The 21,332-nt window shown below is 41.6% G+C and overlaps 1 protein-coding gene across 1 annotated transcript in view; it reads left to right on the plus strand.

Moving 5' to 3' along the window:
* cdh11 (cadherin 11, type 2, OB-cadherin (osteoblast)) overlaps nucleotides 1-21,332 on the plus strand; it is a 106,215-nt gene that overhangs the window by 50,741 nt on the left and 34,142 nt on the right. Inside the window, exons 3-5 of the mRNA XM_030070858.1 lie at nucleotides 18,805-19,203; nucleotides 19,920-20,059; nucleotides 20,818-21,112. Of these exons, the coding sequence (XP_029926718.1) occupies nucleotides 19,059-19,203; nucleotides 19,920-20,059; nucleotides 20,818-21,112 (580 nt within the window). The 5' untranslated portion in view covers nucleotides 18,805-19,058. The remainder of the gene's footprint in view (nucleotides 1-18,804; nucleotides 19,204-19,919; nucleotides 20,060-20,817; nucleotides 21,113-21,332) is intronic.

A 21,332-nucleotide genomic window follows, 5' to 3' on the forward strand; every position in this document is an offset into this window, starting at 1 on the left:
ATTACCCAGCAGTCTGTCTGATTGAGAGCCAGATATAGAAAAGCACACATCAATAAAATACTCCTGAAAACCTGTGGAGAGTTTTAAGACGTCACCATCTCCTAAACCACCAACTCTCTCTCTCTCTCTCTCTCTCTCTCTCACACACACACACACACTGCACAAAAGGCCATCATATACCAAAATCACTCCAACACAAAACAAAAACACAAAGCGCGCACACACACACACACACTCATCGGCAGAGACACAAATCAGGGAGATGTGTCTGGTGTGTGGCGCCTCACACACACCCTCACCCCTCCTTCCTCACCTCAGATTTGTTTGCCCGTAATTTCATATCTGGACCTAGTTCAGGACAAGTTTTATTTTGCAATGTTTTGCGAGCCGGCCCCGAAGTCATCCATCATCTGACGCTCTTTTTACCGGGACATCGGAGGTTAGAGTCCCACAACCCCCCTCCATCCCTCTGTTCCTCGCAGACAGCAGGTCAGCTTGTGGAGTTATAACTCCATATTGGATTACAGAACACGTCAAGGCCACCTGGACGCATATCAGAGCCACACTCCGACATAAAAGGCGTAGTATTGTAGTATTTATTATAGTATGAGTACAAGGCTCTTCTTGCTGGTCTATGCTCAAATAAAAACAGAACTTTTCAGTGCTGAGAAGAGGGATGTTTGTTTTGATCACAGTGGTACTCAACCTGGATGTTGAACCCCCTCCAGGAGGTCGAGATGTGACTTTGAGCCATCACAAGGAGGGATAAAGCATATTTTTCACACAGTTCTCATGCATTTGTGTAGATTAAATGTCTCCAAAAGTGTTGAAATCATTAATACGGTAACACACTTCACACATCTTTTGTGTGTATGAAACCTAAAGGATTAAAATCTTTTTTTACCTTCTCTCACTGTTATATCCAATCATCTGAGGGAAGCTGGAATATATTGCGGTGTCTGGTGACTGGGCACTGCGGCTTTGATTCTTACTCTCCTGTCTTTTTTTTTTTTTTTTTTTTTTTTTTTTTTGTGCTGTTTCCCGTCCAAGAGCTCCAAATGCTTATCTGCTGTTGTATGCAGCCATTTGCCACTCTGGATAAGAAAATCAGCCACACACCTAGAATTACTGAGAGTGATTTTTATCAGAATCGTTTTGGGACAGCTTGAGATCCATTATTTTTCAGCCGGAGATCCTTTTATTACTGCACATGAAACCTTCAGTGAAAGCCTCTGCGGTTTAAGAGAGCTGTTGGAGCCGTGTGTGTATTGAGGCATTTCTCAAAAGCTCCTATTTGAAATAATCGTAGTTTCATTCCATAAAAAATATCCAACAATGTCAATCTTTTCGACTCTTTGTTTTTTTTTTTTTTTCTGGGGAGGTTAAAAGTGGCATTAAATGAAAACCCACTTTTGAATGTCATTGGAATTGTTTGATGCTTCAGAGCTGCACTAGACAACATGATGGCGGCAACAAATGGCAGCAAATGGCAGCTGTTTGAACATTTTTGGACATTAAACTGCACACAGCACCCTCAGGTTGACCAGTCCAGCTGGTCTCTGGTCCCTTACCAGAGGACACCAAATACTAATTTCAATGTTCAACACCCAAAGGTAGAAAGAAAGCACACACACAGATATTCTTTTTTTTATAGTTTATTTTTTTCAATGATTGTTGACATATCTGCAGCTTAACTTCATGTCAAACACATTTTTTTTTTAAATAAAGAACACAAATAAACAATAACAACCATAAAACAAACAAAATTGCTCAAAACCAAATACAAAAAAAAAAAAAAAAAAAAAAAAACAATTCATATATACGCATGCATACATATATACATACCCATCAAAATACACACAGTATGTCTACCCATACAAATATACAGTATACAATACATACCACTTGCAGGGAGTGTCAATAGCGTGATAATCTCTTTGAAAATGAAAAAAACATAATATTGACCTTCTGATTCCTTTTGATGATGTAGTTATAATTTACGGTCATCTAAAATCCACCTTTTCTCAAACACATCTTTCATATTCCTTATTTGAACTTATGGAAAACATAAGATATTCAGGTCAAACTTCAGATATGCGTCTCATTTAATGTTGATGCGACGCAACACCATCCCAGGCTTGTGTGAAAAAACACACTTGTTTTAACGGGCTAAGTGAATGAAAAAATGGGGCTGAGACAATGAGCGTAACAAGTGCCACTTATTTTCCCGTGAAACGCTGCATGCTCCTAGCCTCATTGCATGCATTTCACGTCAAGCATGTGTGGGATTTATAAAATGTCTCCATCAAATTCAGTGTGTAAACCTGACGAATCAGAAGTATTAGTATATAAGTATTTAAGTATATACGTGTAACTGATTCTGTGGCCGCCTTTGGCAGATTGCACCCAATTGACTTGACTGTCTTTCTACATTTGAATGTGTGTTGTACATCAAAATTTTACAACCGATAGGCCTTTTTGACATGAATTAGCAGGGTAACACTGGTGTTAGTAGTGCATGAACAGCACTGGGACCCTGGCTTTGTTAGAGCTCAATGGATCCAAACCTTCATTAATGTCATTTAGTGATTCCTGTGTCCATCTGCTGTTCATGTCCAAATGGCTGCTGTGAAAAAGGTCCACTGTCTCTGCAAAATGATGATTGACACAGTAATTAATCCACCGATCTGTGCTTAGTATGGGCCACTAGGTGTCACTTCCTCTGACACTGTTGGTCCAACCAAGTGACACTGGTTCAATAATGAGAGTATTAGAGTTTTGTTGTTGTTGTTGTTGCTGCCGCTGTTTTCAGGTGTTTCACACTTGACAAGAACATATGAAAGCAAAAAGGTGTTGTTGGATAATTGTTTCTGCAGCGGCGTCCATCTTCAAACCCCGGCAGACATAGCAACAGTAACTAAGGAGGGGCGGGAGTTCACAGAAGTGTTGCACATGGTCAGCTTCTGTAAAATTTAGTGACAGCTAATTCTGTTAGTTTGAGTTTCAGAGGGAATGCGGCTATAAATAGACGAGACGGCGCTGGTTATGACCGCACCTTTCAACAATGAGGGCTGTCGTGATGGTGCTCTCTGCGCTCAAGTACTGACATGAGTCGTGTCGCGCACATCACAGCGACACAACCCCGGAGTCCGAGGCGTGAGCGATGAAATCAGGGAACAATGTCTAACACAAAAGCTTAAGGGATCTACTCGTAGGGGGAAAATGGCATTTTAGAACGGTGACAAATTGCTTTTTGGGGCTAAAAGGAGCCGAGATATGGAGTTATCCTCCAATATGAGATTACAGGCTTGATCAACCAAGCCCACAGCCACAAAGCCACCTGCACTAGATTTCCAAAAGAACTAGAAAAACAGACAGCGCCACTGTGTGTGACCCAAATGTGCTGTTTTTGTCACTCTTTGTCACACTTTTAAAACAACCCGTTGTATTAGCAATAGATAGATAGATAGATAGATAGATAGATAGATAGAGAACTTTTTATTGCTGCTTTAACATGGAAACGCCATCTAATGTGGGTCACATCAGGTTAAGTATCAGATTTTTAAAGATCATAAGAGATTTTTTTTTTGTTTGTTTCTTATTCCCGTGTGTAAGCCTTAGATGCATTTCATCTTTATTCTGCTCTGCTCCGCTTTGGCCTTTATCTGTTCTTCTTCATTTTTATGCATCGCTCTGTTTTGTTCCGTTCTGCCCTCCTCTGTTCTTCCTTCCCTATGCCGTTTCATACTCTGTTCTGGCATGCACAAATCAAATCTAAATATCCCACAAGGACTGCACTGTCACGCAGCTCAGAGCAATATCACTATCAGGCAAAAAAAAAAAAAAAAAAAAAAAAGAGGAAAAAAGAGAGGGATGTAAGAGAAAGACTGATGCAGATAAAGGTGTTTGCAGTAAGATTACCATGCTCCATAAACCCATAAACCCTGAAAGGAATGGGAAGGAAGGATGGAAGGGAAAGAGAGGAGAGGAAAAGGGGAAGAGATAGGGGATAGAGATAGAGGAAGAAGGGAATAAAAGGCAAGGACACGGGGGAAAAAAGAGAAGAGATGCAAATATCGATGATGGTTAACAGCAGAACGAGAGCTCGGAGAGTCGGAGAACGGAGAGAAAAAACAAGATCGAGAGGGAGAGAGCGTCAGGAGACAGAGAAAGAGAAATAGAGAGAGATAGAAAAAACAAATGTAAGCCCCTGAGGATTAACTCTCTCATTCCTCCGTGGGGAAGAATGGGAAAAAAAGAGGATTTCCACCTCCTATCCTCTCAGCCTCCCTTTGATATCTCCCTCTCTCTCTTTCTTTCTGTCTCATATTCTAATATCTTTATTCTCTATTCATCATGTTGGAACGGCCACACTCGCTAAAGCATGAGCACACGTGGCTAACCTATAGCCGGACACAAATCTATCTCTCTCTGTTGCTCTCTTTTTGCTCCCTCTCTCTCTCTCTCTTTCTGTACTGTCAGGATTCCCGTTGATCTCTGTATTTGTGCCTCTCCGACAGCATTGCCCGTTACCTGTTTCCTCATAATGATGCTTCTGTGATGTGGCCTTGAAGGAAACATAAATCCTTGTTTTTTTTTTTCCTCCCCTGCCTGTTTCTTTCTCTGCCTGTGTTGGTTTGGCAGCCGAGTGGTGGTGCTGCACGGTGTGCAGGGCCAATAAAGCAAAACAGCACTCATCATTGTTGTGGTCGATTTAACGAGCTCTGCTAATAAGATGAACGAGCTTCCCGCTGATCAGTTAAACGCACCTTCGCTGCTCTTCCACTGCGTAGCGATTTCCAGTATCTGCTTGCAGGCGACTGTTTGCGTGTATGGATCATACCGAAGGGTCACTCTGCATCCCTTATTCATGAGGCAACATTTCAGGAGACACACACAGCAGGCCTTCAGCCCCAGCTGGCTCTTATATGGATACCAACACAAGAACACACACTCACTTAATTATAATGGCTGTAAATAATAAGGCAATAGAGAAAATGATTTTTTGAACAGTTCAGAGGACGGGCACACATATTCAGTTTTTTTTTTTTTTTTTTCTCATGCTCCCGTCAGCACTCTAACTTTCAACGTAAAGAATCATGCTGGCCCTATTTCAACTGCTTGTCAACAAGCCAAGGCCAAATTAACCCAAGTCTTTTCCATGCATGTTGAAAAAAACATGAAAAACTGCTCAGTGAAAGACGCGTTAATACTTTATATTGTGCATTAACTAATACTGTTCCACGCACAAACCTTAGCAGTTTTGGGGTTTACTTGTTATTAACTTCCAAGTGTTTTGATCAGTAGTCAAGCTGCAGCTCGCTGCTCAGTTTGAGAAGAGTCTAGCTGTGGCCTTTCAGAGCCTACAAACGCCCGTTCAAAACACGCCCATGTGAAGTAGAAGAGCCAGAGGGTCAGCTTAGGGAGGGGTTGGGGTGGGTGGTGTGCAGAAAAACCACAAGACCCTAAAAGATGAGCCCCAGGTTTAATCCTCATTTCCAGCAAGCATGGCGCACTCACTTGAGTGTGCAGGTCGTCTCCCTTCACACACAAATTGCACATTCCTGGGACCCAGCGTCCGGGTTTTTATGCTTAAGCCTAACCTTTGTCCACCCACAAACCATATTTGGATGTCCTATAGACCATATTTGGAAGTTCAACTTCCTGCAACTGCAGTCCAATATAATTGCTTACTTGAGGTGTATGCCGGGCTGAAGACTTAGTGCTCCCTCTGTTTCTAGCCTGTGTGTAAGGAACGTGTTTCTGTTTTCAGTGATGCAACGTTCAGCCAATAGCTGACCTTCCAATACTTGAATTCTGCCCTTGCAGCTGTCAGTCACAACTAATCACAACAAAGCTACAGAGAGATGTTGAGTATAATTTGAACACGCTTGGAAAAAAAAATCTTTCAAGTGCGCAAATATTAACAGAGATACAATAATTTTAGTAAACGTACGCGCTGGCCGAGTATTCACAAGATACACTGTTTCATAGTGGAGTTTTTAACATGCGCTCATGATCGTTGACTAGACATCAAACTAGGGCCAGTTGGGCCCTTTAAGAGTGGTGTGTGTGTGTGTGTGCGTGTGTGCGTGGTGCACAATATTGATGCGGACAATGCCGTCTGGGCAGCATGAAAATCCTTTTTTTTTTCTTCTCTTTAATGCGTGCCGCTCCAAAAAGTCAACACTTAAAAAGTGAATGATTTTCCAGCAGATGCATAGGAAACACAATATTGATTTTTGTGCATTTGACAGTACGTTGGTTTGATTTGGTTCAGGGTTCGCCATTTCCTGCATGTGGGACATCATGTTCAGCTATCAGCAAACAAAGTCTGATCCTTCCACTGTGCCGCTCCTGCTGTTCAAATCTGTCAGAAAATAACCTGTTCAGCAGCTGTTGTGTGAAATAGGTGTTGAAGTGAATCTGAGGCCACTGCAGCTCAGTTTCACTTCTCTCTCCCCGGTCTCTTTCCTGCCCTCCTCCCCTCCTGTCCACCAAACCTCTCTTCGTTTTCTCCTGGTCATCCCTTCATCCAAGTCCTGCACACGGCTGTGCTTTTCCTCTTTTTCTTTCTCTTTCTCTTCTTTCTCCTGCGCTCTTTCATTCTGTTGTTCCCCTGACAGATTTTGTCATTCCCCCTTTCTTCCCTCTAAACTGTGATTTCTCCTGCAAGACTGCTTTCTTTCTTTGCTCTTCTTTTTGCAGTCCTTTTCCTTTGTTTTACTCCTCACTTCTCTACATCTGTTCATCTCTCTCTCTCTCTCTCTCTCTCTCTCTCTCTCTCTCCCTCTCCTTGCTTTCTTTGTGGTCGTTTGTCCCCGCTCCCCATGCCTTTAAGAATCCAAAGTATTTTATTTTTCCTTTAGCCTCAAATCAATTCCAGACGCCACCGTTTCCTGCCCCCCCATCTTTCTCTTTCTGTCCCTCCCTCAGGGGCTATAGACTGAAACCGCATACACACACGCACACACACACACACACACACACACACACACACTCATACAGGCACAAGCAGACAAGTGAGCAAGCACAAATGTGCACACACACGCACACACACACACATGCATGCTTAAGATACACACAGACTCACACACAGACAAATGGAGTGAGTAAGAGAGGAGTCTCAGGTTTTGCTTACTTTTGCATAGCATGGTAACTCCTAAATTCCTCAACTTCTCCTCTCCTCCCCAATTCCCATTCCTGGAATTGTGTGTGTGTGTTTGTGTGTTTATGTAAAGTGTGTTTCTGGAGTTGTGTCACCTCTTTCTTCCCCTCTTACTTTGTGTGTTTCTCTTTGCTCCTCTCCTGTCCTCCTCTAATCTGTGTCTGTCTCCTTTTCTCAGACAAAAGGAGTGTGTGTGTGTGTGTGTGTGTGTGAACCCTGAACTACTGCAGATCTTCAATGAATTGTTTCCTTTATCGAATCACTTTTTAATCTGCAGCCATTAGCAGTGTGCGTGTGCATGTGAGTGTGTGTGTGTAGATGTGTCACTGGCTGACTGATAGATTGGTTGTGTGATTGACTGGTTGGTTGACTGATTGATTTTCCTATTGTCAAGCATTTTACAATATAGCACAAGTAAGGGTCTCTTAGTCATGAACAATTTCTGACAAGTGGAAAAAAAAAAAAAATAGCACAGAAAAAAAATGTCCCATGATGCTCCTCAGCGCCAAATGACTGTCCAGGTTCATCTGAGTGCTTAGAGACTGACTCACCGATTGCTTGATTGATTGTTTCGTTGATTGATTGATTTTCCAGTTTTTTCCTCTCAGACATTTTACCTGGCAGCACACCCAGAAGTTTTTTTTTTTTTTTTTTTTTTTTTTTTTTTCTGGGTCACTGAGTCACAAGCCATTTTCCAAGTGTGGGATAAAAAAAAAAAAAAGCAATCCAGTTGCTGGAATAAAATGTTGCCACTGTATGTTTTTTTCTGCAAACCAACAAATAGGTTGAAATGAAATCACCAATCAACATTTAGACTTACAGCCTGCATCAGTGTCATATCGTAAACTACAACTGCCACTTTCATTTGCTGTGTGAACTTTTTTAGCCACCAAAACCACTTTGTTGAGATTAGAGAAAATCTGTGAATAAGATTAAGAAGAAACGTTCACCATCATGGTTAAGGTTAGGGAAACGTCATGGTTAAAGTCAGGAAAACAGTCATCATCATGGTTAAAGTTAGGAAAAGGTCATTGCTCTCACTTGACACGGGACTCAAACCCCAATCTGCAGAAGCAAAGATCTGCCCTGCCTCCTCACATGGCATTTTTCGCTCGCTTTACACGATATCACAAAACTTGAAAATGATAAATGAATGTATCCTTAATGCCAACATTTTTTCCCCAGTGATCCATGAGGGTGTGCACATTCATTTCTATTCCGCAGCACATTATAAAATTCTTCAGAAGCACTATTACACTGACATTCTAATAGTTTAATGCAAGAACATAATTGCTACTACTGCTCTATTGGAATGGGGGAAGAAAAAAAAAAAACAGCAAAAGGGGAGAGAGATGTGAAACATAATGAGGGAGAAATAGGCTAAGAAGAGAGGAGGCAGGAATGAGAGCGAGCAAGTGATAAAGAACACAGCAGATACACACCATGAATGTAAATAAATAAAAAGACAGTTCCAACACAGTTGTTAGTGCAAGACCTTCACAACGATGAGTGCCTCTTTTCCGAATTTCATGCTTTTAATTTTAGCATCGGGCTTTCGGGAGATAATCGCGCCTGTTGTAATTACCCATCTCCGCTGTAGAGTTTGGCTCTCGAGCTGTCAGCAGTGAAAGGCCTAATAGTTGCAGAGTTAAAGCCCATAAAGAGGGCATTCCCAGTCAAACCAGTCTACGGTGGTCAACAGGCTAATTAGAGCTGCATTGTTTTGCCCGGAAGCTTAACTGCATCTCATCAGCTCCTCTGTTGTTCCGCTGTCTGTTGCAGCTGCTTATTGGAAGGGAGAAAAAAAAAAAAAAAAAAAAAAGGAAAAGTGAACTGTGTGCAAAACGATGGAAGCTGACTGATTTGATCCGCGGCTTGTTTTTCGCCCCAGAGGTTTTCCCTGCTTATTTAAAAGTTCTAATCGGGAACTGCCGAGTGGCGCGCCCCGCTGAAACACTGAAACACATTCAGTTTCCCTGAATTGAAAACGTGTTTGTCGCTCCCAAACGTGTTGTCTGAGCTTTTTGGTACAAGATCGGACAGTAAGTCAGCAACGGTATTCATTTGTAGGGCATACCGGAGCGGAATAGGCCTTTAGTTTCAGCTATGACGGGCCGTAAAAGCTGCCAAAAGTGGTGTTTTCCCCGTTTGAGTCAGTAAGATTCTTCAAGCAGCTGTGTGAATATTTATTTGACCAAGTGAATTATGGATTGGTGCTTAAGCTTCAAATAATTTCGCCATCCAAAATCAACACCCACATTTGCCATATGGGAAATGTTGGTTGTGTATTACATAGTGGGAAAGCTGGACGAACTGCAGGACATCAAATGAGGAAGCAGCTGTCTATAGTTGTGGGCCACTGTCAACAGTGAAAAAAGAAACTGGAATAATATTGGCTCTAAAACCTATTTAATAGCCATACAACATATATATACTAAATATTTTTAGAAATCCATCTCTGTCTCATTACCAGAATTTTTGTGTAATTGCACATAACTTGCAGTCGTTTCCGCACAAGTTAGGTTGTCTGATTCCCGGTAATTGAGGTCCCTAATCAAAATGAGCAAACCCCAAATGTTCTCAAAATAAATACGCAAGCCAAGTTTATTCTCATGAAATAAATGACTTTTAATAGAATAATCTGGCTCTGAATGTGCATCTGAATTAGACATCCCAAGTAGGACAATGGCAGCGCTAATGAGGCACTAGTTAGTGGAATGCAACAAGTATAAGATTATGTGTGTTGTCAGCCCATTGTTTGTCTCCCCTCATTATGGGCCTTTTTTAAATTGAGTATATTTTAAAATAATATAATATGATGCGTAACATAGCATAACATAGAATAGCATAACAGAGCATAACATCACATAGAATGATATAACATAGCAAACATAACAAAACATAACATAGCACAATGTACCATGGCATAATGTAACATAACCTAACATAAAGAAACTAGTATAATATAACATAGCATAACAACATGACATAATGCAACATAGCATAGGATAATACAGCATAAAATAACACAGCATAACAGAAAAAAGCAAAACATAACATAAGAGAGCATAATGTGGCATAACATAACATAACATAATTCTGTAATGTACCCTACAAACCATTACAAACTGTCTTATTTCTTGTCTTTTTAGCAGCGGCCTCTTGTATTGAGGCTTATGCAAACAAAACGTGTGCAGAAAGCGTGATGGAGATTTCAGCGTTCTGGACATTAAACAGTTGTGAAACATTGATACTTAATTACTGTAAGTGTAAAGGGTTAGTAATGAGGTTTTAGTGAGGTTGATGAGAGATGATGGTACATGTACAAAATTGTATCTGTGCGTCTGCGTGTGTGTATGTGTGTGTGTGTGTGTGGGTACGGTGCGTTAAAACAGCAGACGCGGGGTCTTGTGGGTGGTAATTAGCACTTGAATTTCACTAATGGCTTAACAGGAATCAGCAACCTCTACACACACACGCCCACACACAAACACACACACTCAAACACACACACACACACAATCACACAATCACACAAACACACTATATTGGTGCTAATAGACACTTCAGGACACACACATAACACACTCACGCACACACAAACACATACTCGGCCTAACTCTGCAGTAACTGCCAATTTCCCCAGGGAGAAAGCGTGTATGTGTGTGTGTGTGTGTGTGTGTGTGTGTGTGTGTGCATCAGTCCTGCTAGCCTCTCATTAATACTTATTTCCGACATTGCTGAGAAAGCTTCACAGTTTTTTCTTTGTCATTGCTTCACCACACGCACACACACACACACACACACACATGCACACGCAGGCCTATTAATTCCTCTAATTGAAAGGCGATTAAGCTTCAGGTTTCACGGTGTGAGCTAAACGTTGGGTTTCTGTTTTCAGCACCGCTCTGTTTTTTAAGCTTTTAACAGACCACAAAGAGCCGGCCACCGAAACTAGACACCCAAAATGTACTTTAATACACTGTCTCCGTCTGTCTTAGTGTCTTTCCGTCTTCCACCTCTCTCTCTCTCTCTCTCTCTCTCTCTCTCTCTCTCCTCCGCTTTCAGCTGGTTTCAATCCAACTGTTTTATGTGAAATCATGATGCAGCAAATTAGAAAAAAAGGAGAAAATTAGAAAAAAAGGCATGGAAACTGAACAGTTCCCTCAGAAAAAAATGATTAAAGGTAAACGTCATGTGTGATGTGTATTTTTTCCTTTCTTTTTTCTTTTCTTTTTTTTTTTTTTTCTTTTTGATATGCAAAACATTCAATACATAGTAATGAAAATGTTCCAAATAATAGTTGGGACAGTAGAAAACAATGATACCTTGACCAATACCAATCAGTTCTTGAAGTAATCTTTTTTTTTTATTTCCTGGAAGTCTGTTTATTTGCTTCAACCCAGCTGAAGGAAACACCTTTAATTCAAAGTTGAATTTTTGCTGCATTTCAGACGTCTGCGTAAAATTTGCTTGACAGTTGGATGGAAACATGAGCGCTGTCTGTCTTTCCTTCTGTCGCTCTCTCCTCTGCAGTTTTTCCTAACTACCTCCCATCTCACACTCTCATTGATTCATTTGCTCTGTCCTTTCTCTTATTAAATCTCTTCTTGCAGACCATATAGCTTGGAGGAACCACATATTTTAATATATCTATCTATCTATCTATCTATCTATCTATCTACATAGATAGATAGATAGATAGATAGATAGATAGATAGATGTCCTCATAGGCCACCGCAGCTTTGCATCTACACCAGAGTAGCTGGGGGATTTGTTTTGGAGAGTAGGAGTGGATTTCCAAAGCAAAGGGAAAAAAATCTCATTTTAAACCTCACACGACCCCCTTTTTCATCCCAGTATAAACACAGAGGAAAATATAACATCTGGTTCAAATAGGGTGTAGGGTTGTAGAAGGGTCTAGTGGTTAGAGGAACTGCTGCATAAGGGAAAGGTTACAGGTTTGGTCCGGGCAACAGCCAGATCTTTGCGTGTCTGGGGCCACGTGTCCTGTTGGAGCATCCATGAGCAAGAGATTAAACCCCTACTGACTCTGTCATCATAAATCACTCTGAACAAGTGTGATTTAAGACGGGCTTAGAACACAAATGGCCTCGTTTACCATCATTTTCTGCTGTGCTGTCATCTTGGACCAAGCCAGCTTAGCTGAGATGGACTTTTCGTGGATTGGCAGAGCTGAGTGAAGGGTCTTGACTCGGATATCCAATATACCATCAAAATGGAACCAACAAACTGTTGTACAGTGGGAGCAAGAACACGGAAACACTAATGAACATCGGCTTCAGGCTGTAGCATCCAGCGACTCAGGATGCATCTATTTCAGTGTCAGCTCAGAGCAGAAACAACTGGGGCGTCAATAATATCCAATATTGAAAAATCAGCACCCCTAGAAACAACAACTGCATCTCATTTGCTAATAATGGAACATCTGCTGAACATCCACCAGACTTAACATGCCAAAAATCCTTTTGAGCATTTGAACTGGTGAACTTGTCTGCTCCCTGAATTGGCTGAAGTCAAAGAGATGCCAACCACAAGTTCCATATCTTCAGTCAGTGTGTTCACAGCAAAAATCAACACCGTGCTCGCTTTACAGTCCATACTGTAGATAATCTAAAAAGGACATACTCCACCTTTAAGTATCTCTGTAGGGAGCCACTTTGTGCATTAAAATTCGGCTAAACAGAGTAAAACAAGTAATTATCTATAAGACTCCTCCAGAAAATCAGCTGTTTTTTCCATTGTAAATTGCAGAAAATTATCAGGTAGATAATTGTAAGAGATAATGAGATACACATCTGCATAGATGAATAAAATCTGGAACCATATAGGGAAAAGGCGCCTCTGGTTATGCAACCAGTCAGCGTCACATTGCATAAATGCGAGTGTAAATCTTTTGAATGCGTTATAACTTTACAGTCGATTTCATGTTGGCATATAGTTATGTTTTCAAAATAAACACTGGGCCAAGTCACAATGACAGTAGTAGTCCAGTAATTTATAAATACGCATCAACTTATTATTGATCTGTCAGCTGGTCATTTTTTAGCATTTACATCCATTGAGCGCCATATTCCCTAATGGCCAAAAGAGTGAACTGCCCCTTTTTTCATCAGTGGTTTTTTTTGTCCCCTCAGTGCAGTCGGTGGCTGTGGTTCTGCTTTTTCCCTCTTTAAGGTTTTGGTCTACACCCATCCAAGTTAATTCCATCCTTTACATTGGTTTTGAAGACCCACCCCACCACCATGTCAGCTTTAGGACTGGATGAACAACGCTCCAATCAGCACGTGTCAATGGCGCTGAAAAATAAATGATCCAAGAACACTAGAAAATGTGCCATGTACCCGGCATGATGTTTAGCCAAAACTCATCATCATGTCTACTTTTCTCTGTCAGTCTGGATCCACGTTTGAAAGGCTCTTTTCTTCTCTCCTCTGTCTCTTGTATTGTACATAGAGTGCACACAAGCCAAGACCATTATTTGCCCACACGTCAATAGCACAGGCAATATGTGGAGGGAAAAAATGTATGAAAACACACACATTCACCTACACAGAGACTGACAAACACGCATACGCACACATACAAAGACAAACTCCAGGGCAGACGAGGATATATATCGTGCTCTTACATGAATGAATCACCTTTATTACTACTGACCCCGAGAGAGAGAGAGAAAGTTGGAGTAGAAGGAGAAACAGAGCAGAAGAGTCAGAAGAGTATCTTTTTCTCTTAATAGTTTCCAGGCATTTTCAGATGTCATTTTAATGGCCAGTGCTGAAGGTGAGGCTGACCATGAAGAGCAAGAAATAAAGACATAACGGAAAATGATAGAGCAAACGTTGAGAGGCACAGACAGAGAGACGGCGGGATAGTGAGAGCTGGTAAAATGTGTTCCTGTGTGTTTTGTTTGGGCTGCAGAGATAATCACTGTGATTGCGGCTGGGCAGCCATTACAGCTACAGCAGCTGAAGAGGCACAGCGAGAGCCAGACAGACGAAGGAACACAAGAGAGGGAGAACTGTCTGCAAGACGGGAAAAAATCACTTCAAAGAAACACATTTTCTACCTGGCTTCCATTTAATTTTCCCAGCAATGATTCACAGTACAACACCATTAAAAATGACTGTTTGCTATGGATTATGAAACCAAAGTAAAATGCTGTAGGAATCGTAAAAGCGGCAAAGGAGATTCACTATCAAAATGATATAAATCAATTTTTGAGAAATGTCACCCCTTGAAATCAGTCAGTATTATCAATTCAGCCTCATCAACAATTTAGCCTCCTGTTTGTAAAGCAAAATTATCATCATCCCAAAAATGAGAACTTGTAGCAGGTCTAATGTTATATGGTTAGTTATTTTATTATCATGTTTTTAAACCTTGGTAAAACAGACATAAAAAATGCACTTTCAGGCACAGATGATGCCTATTTCTGCAAGACACTGCAATCCTAGTAATTCTAAAGTTTGAAAAGATGACTATTTTTTCATTGTGGAAGTACAGTGGTGGAAAAAAGTTTTCGGACACCCCATGCATTTGTGAAATATTGCATTAACAAATCACTCTTAGGTGTTCAAGTGCAATTTCTTTTAGTACAGTCACAGCCAAAATACTAAACATATCCTAAAAAAAGCCATTAAAAACTTCAAATTGATTGGTTCCAGAAAAATACATAAGAAATTTTGAGTATTGGGTCGTTTTGGTACCAGTGATGAAGGTCGTTCTTTTAAAATTAAAAGACACAATTCATGTCTATATAAAGCCAGCACATTTGAAAGTTCTTCAGACACAAAAATGGCTAAAACAAGGAACCTAACGCAGAAAGATAAAGATTAAACTGTCAAGAATTTAGTTTTGTTAGTTTTTCTTGTAAACAATAAACAAAAAAATATAATTTGTATTTGTTTGTATCTGTCTAATGCAGCCACACCTTTTGAAACACAAAAAAGATTCTTCCACAAATATTTCATGATGATATTTGAGATTGTGAGATTGTGTAAAATTTTAAGGGTGTCCGAAAACTTTTTTCCACCACTGTAGATCGTTGCCTAAAATTGCTCAGCATACTGTATATGCTACAGCATCACCAAGGACACCAGCTACCGACCGGGCCAACAGTGATGATTTTGAGACACATCACCGCTCACACTTGTCCATAAATGTATGTTAACCAGGTGTGAACAGGATTTTAGTGACCGAAACGTGTGGGCCAAACATCTAAAAAGTTGGTTTAAGTCTGTGTACACTTACTTGTGACCCATTTCATACGACTATCTGATCAAATTAGTTTTTTTTTTAGCAAAATTAAATATATAATTTTAGACCCACTATATGACTATAAGACTTTTGCACTGTTTCACTGATTGTACTTGATATTGGAGGGTTCAAGTGTATCTTGCCATCTAAATAGTCCCACATGCATGAACAGACAAATAGACAGACATAGGCCTACACACACACATATGCAGACATATACACACACATATAGGCATGCACAAAAGAATAGTGTCAGTGTGTGTCGTGATTGGTCAGTCAGCGAGGGGATGTTGGCCATTAGTCTGCACTGTATCTACTTTTTTTAACTCCTCCACACTGACCTCTGGGTGATACTTGCACACACAGCGCACACAGTCGTCTAGCTCTCCTCTAATGTTGGCCAATGAATCACACTATTCTCGTCCAACACTTGACTCATGGATTCACAACATCAGTTTAAGCCCGGGGGATTGGTGCATGCGCACGCACACACATGGATACACATATGTGCTATTCACTATTATAATGTGACACTTGAGTCATGTATTCAGACAGAGGAAGTGGTCTGGCCAAGAGGCATCCTGGCCCTGGGGAGTCATTATCTCTGTCTGTTTCTCTGTTACAATCTGTCTCTCTCGCTGCCTCTGTGTGTGTGAAGCTCTCTCAATCATCGGGCATGACAGAATGGGTGAAAAAAAAGAAACGAGAAATAGACTCTAAGGAACAAAGAACGAAAGAAAGTATTAGCCAGGAGTCCCAGCCAGCCCTGTAAGTGTAAATAGTCGATGATGCTTTTGACATAGAGACACGTCTTCAAATTTGGGCTCTTAGCATCTATAAGAAGAACCAGCACGGACTGAACTTTTCATCGGTGTTTATTTCCCCCCTTTCTGTGTTAGAGGAAATCATTGTTTAGGGATTGTTTTATTTGATTTTGACAGCGGGGTCACTTCGCTGTCATCAAGCGAATCGCACATTGTCATATTCACAGTCACACTGAGTGTATCTGACCTGCCACTGTGCTCCGTATTTCTACCTCCCATCAATCTCTCTCGCTTTAATCTTTGATTTGACACGCAGGTGACAGATTTTGAGATGAAGAATGGATTACCACGAGCAGGATATCAGGATAGTGGTGAAAAGCAATATATTTTGGACCTGTTTTATTTTTACTTGTTAAATAAAACTGGCACTTAATTTGACACATAAGTGACAGTTGGCGCGCCAGTGAATAGATGCTGCGTAGCAGGTGTCAGCTCCATACACAGCGAGTGCACACCGGGGTTTGTAATTGTTTTGTTTTTGTTTTTAGGACTTGGAAGTTTTGGCTAATTTACTTTTCAAATTCTCTAATGATTTGACACGCAAGTGACAACTCATGGTTCCAGGAATAGATATTCTCCAGCTCTCCCTTTTTTGTTGTTTTTACTTGTTGTTAAGTTTTAGCCAGTTATTTAATGCTGTATTTTCTTCCTTGAATATGACACCAGGAAGGGAAAGGAATATATTTTCTGTAGCACAATATCAGCTCTTTACACAGCAGAAGAGTCTCGTTTTTTTTTTTTTTTTTTTCACTTTTGAAGTCAAGTTCTGGCCTATACTGTTTTGGATGGTTTGAGGAGGAACAAATTATACAAGCTTCTCTTCTCCTGACTTTGCTTTGCTTCTCCTCTCCTCTCTTCTCTTTTGTTTTGGCTTCTCATCAGTCCCTCGGTGGTTTCTCTTCAAGCCGTCACGTCTTTTCTTCAATGCAATTTCAGTTATTTTAAGTTTAGTCTAAGAAATTAAGCAACCACCTTGATGTTCTGGTTGAAATAGCTTAGACAGGGGTGCGTGCACTCGCATGCACACACACACATAGACACACACACACACACACAAACACACAAAGACAAGCGCTCATCATGCAACTCAAGGATAATTAGCCAGATGATGAGCCGGTATGGGATTAGCTGTCAACACTTCCTGGTTGGCTAGTCATGTGGTCAGCAGGAGCCAATGAGCCCTGAGGGAATTTTCTCATCTACTGAGCTGTTGAATATAATAATGAACACTCCCTCATACACACACACACTCGCACATGTAACATGCATTCATACGCACGATCCAGGCCAGCTGGTTGTTGCTAGAGTAATTTCTGGTTGTTTTGTGCACGCAATTATCGAGTCTCATTGTTTGAATTTTGGCAATTGTTATTGATTTGTGAATGCCATTAGCAATACTCCATATTTTTGTTATGATTTTAGACTGGTCTGGTCTAGAAGGAGCTAACTGAGAGAGATATATATGACATGTGGATGTCGGCAATTCAGTGACTTTAGGTAAAAGTGACCAGTCTGTAAGGTAATCTTGTATTGCACCTTTAACTTTAACCCATACTGCCTACAATTTGCTTAGTAAGTGTTAACAGCATCCAACTCAAACAATTGTTTATTTTTAAATAAAGGCGTGGCGACAACCAGTGTTGCTGAGGACCTCCAACATGGCCACCAGAGGGCATGTCACATGTCACGTGAGCTCCCTCTGGATCTTGGCTTCATGTGCCCCATCCCTCAATCTCTGTCATAGAAGAGGCAAATAATGGGCCGAGATTTTTCATGTATAATTAATTTAAGCCGTTTGATTGACACTCATCACTAAGAGGTAATGAGTAAGCAGTTTCTTGCTTGCGGATACTTTAACTGGACACGGCCGCTGATGGACACACTGACTTTTGCAGAGATCGAATTTGTGACCTTTTGGTTGTTGGAGTCTCACTTAACATTTGGCGCCGTGCCCATTCTTTCACTGTGGTGTCTGATTCATTACAGCACGCCTACAGTGACCTTGCACTGCTTTTTAAGGGCTTTTAATTCCAGAGATGATTGTAAATTAAAAAAAAAAAAAAAAAAAAAGAAACATCATTTTTCAGCCACCTAAAGGAGCTGACAGTGTTTGCTTTCACGCTTCCGCTTGTTTGCATCACACGACTTTAAGTGCGTTGGAAAGGCCTGTGTGTGTACAATCCAACACAATGACATGGTGGCGTACATGAGCTGCATACCTCCCACACGGTCTGTGTCTGACTAAATTAAGGCAATCAAGTTTACAAACAGCTCTCTCTGGGTAATTAGCGCAATGCACTAATCAACATGACAGCCATTTAATAAGTCAGATCTCAGACAGCAGTGAAAATCTCTTTCCATAAAGGAAGAAAAACTACAAAACTGTTCACGCCGTAACTATTATCGGTATTAAATTTTATTTTCTGGACTGAATGTTACTCTTAAGATTGTGATATGCAAACGGGTGTTGCTTCAGAAGTGAGAATTATTATTGTTTCCACTGACCCCGCTTCTTTCATCGCTTTGTTTCAGACTCTGTGACTGGCGGAGAGAGGGATAACAAAGAAGAAGAGTGTGGAGGAGAAGAAAGGCAGCGAAGAAGGAGAAGTCGGTGATGAGTAGCCGCGGCACCCGTCTCAGCTAACGAACCAGGAATCAGTCAGCGACGTTTTGCCAGCGAAACCGGGAGAGCACCTCAGTGGGGGGGGGCGGGGGCGGAGCTCCACTGAGAGGAACCAGGAAGCAGGGGGCGGAGTGAAGTGCGCGGTTTGCTGAGGTCGGGCAGGATGGTGACGCTGATCATGAAGCGGGAGGGGCTCGGGCTGCTGAGGGCCTTCCTGCTGTTCGTGGGTGTCTCTGCACTCTGTAGCGTGGTGGCTGGGGCCCGGAGCAGGAACGTGGAGCAGAAGGGCCACAGACACAGACATCCAGGTACGACAAAGCCTTCTTTTATATTTGATATAAAATCAACAATCTGACTTTAAAATGCTTCTCCAGTATACACACTGAAGCATGTAACTACCCAAATTTCTTTCTGATTGTTTGTGAGATATTGTACTTTTATATCCATTTACCTGATTGTGGATAGAAGGCGCATTGCATTCACGTTTTGTTGCTCACGTGGTCATTTGTGGACGTGCTTTGGGTGATTGGATCTTCCGTGTGCAGATGTGCACGCTGCAGTGCTGCCCAGTGCAACCACAGCTTTCTAATACTGGCCACTGGAGCAGCTCCACTGGAATAAATAGGGATTAAGTGTCATGCTAAAGGGCAAAAATAATTATCGAGGCATGCATCGTTCACATCCTCATCTCACATTTTCACAGCTGGGATATGAGCTTCTGACTGGATTACACCGGCCAGAAGCTGGACTCTTTTATCCATAATGTTCCCAGTTCCTGCCCACTTTTGAATTCAGTCAATCCAAAATGTACACAGAAACTTTATATTCATTCAACATCCTGTGACAGTAATGAGCCATCTTAATTTGCTCTCTAAGGATCCAGAAATTAGAATGAAAACTTAAGTATTTAAATATTTAACATATTTAAGTAAATAACATGTAAATATGTCCCGCCTCTAGATCCTCTATGGCTTCACAAAGACAGGTGAATATACTGATGTGTGTGTGTGTGTTTTGACCCCAGGTCACCTGTCGCTGCACAGACACAAAGAGAGGACAGGCAAGGAAGGACAGGTTCTGCACCGGTCCAAAAGAGGATGGGTGTGGAACCAGTTCTTTGTCATTGAGGAGTACACCGGACCTGACCCGGTTCTGGTGGGCAGGGTGAGTACAATACAGCAATTTAATCTATTCTATTTTAAAAACCTGTGCTCTTTGAAATCCTTCTCTTCTCTTCTCTTCTCTTCTCTTCTCTTCTCTTCTCTTCTCTTCTCTTCTCTTCTCGTCTCTTCTCCTCTCAGTGACTCCCAACACAGTAGTGACAGGACCCTACCTGAATAACAGCTTGCAATTTGACTTGCTGCTTAATTAATGAGAGCATTTCCCTCCAAAGACTGTCACGGTGAGGGCAAACGGGGTGACAGACAGGACTGTCACCAATTGGGACCAAAATTTACTTTCCTCATTCATTAAGGAGAGCGAAACAGAGAGAGAGAGAGAGCGAGAGAGAGAGAGAGAGAAAGGGAAAGAGGGAGAAAGGGAGGGAGAGGTCATTTCCACACTGAAGGATGAAGATGATTGGTGGTGCTCATCCACAAACAACAACATTAGTCATACCGGGCAGCGGCTTTCATAACAAGCAGCAAATGATGTTTACAATGCATCATATTTCACAGTTGAGGGGTTGTAAAAGAAGAACAAGACCTTAATTGAATGTTGAACATTCTACCTTTTTTCGATGACAGCAGTCTCTCGCGTATTATTGTTGGCCTCCCTGTCAGCCTGTCTCTGATTCTCCTCAGCTCTCACTTGTAGACTGGGGAAATGGGAAAAAGATCCAGGACTCGGCAGCATCAAACACGCCTGTCTCTTGCTTCACCAGCCTGTCTCACTCTCTGCTTGTCTCACCCTGCTCCGTTCAGCTCCACTCAGACGTAGACTCAGGCGACGGCAACATCAAGTACATCCTGTCCGGCGAAGGCGCGGGAACGATCTTCGTTATTGACGATAAGACGGGCAATATCCACGCCACCAAAACCCTGGACCGCGAGGAGCAGGCGCAGTACACTCTGACCGCCCAGGCCGTGGCCCGAGACACCAACAAACCTCTGGAGCCGCCGTCAGAGTTCATCGTCAAAGTTCAGGACATCAACGATAATCCTCCTGAGTTTCTACATGGGCCGTACTACGCCAGCGTGCCAGAGATGTCCAATGTTGGTGAGTAGTACAAGAAAGAGAGGTGTGAGGAAACGAGGGAATGTTTAGGTTAACGGTGTATAGTACAAAATGTAAACATATCAAGCTGGAAGTAGGAACTCTTCTCCAATAGTGTGTTTATTTCCATCTCACTCTTGTTGGAAATATTCTTTCTAGCATCTTCTGGCATGTTGGGTAGCTTGGCTGGCTTCATGGCTATAACTTTGACCGGCTACTGAAG

This window comes from Myripristis murdjan, chromosome 15, assembly GCF_902150065.1.
Source record: "Myripristis murdjan chromosome 15, fMyrMur1.1, whole genome shotgun sequence".
Taxonomy (NCBI): domain Eukaryota; kingdom Metazoa; phylum Chordata; class Actinopteri; order Holocentriformes; family Holocentridae; genus Myripristis; species Myripristis murdjan.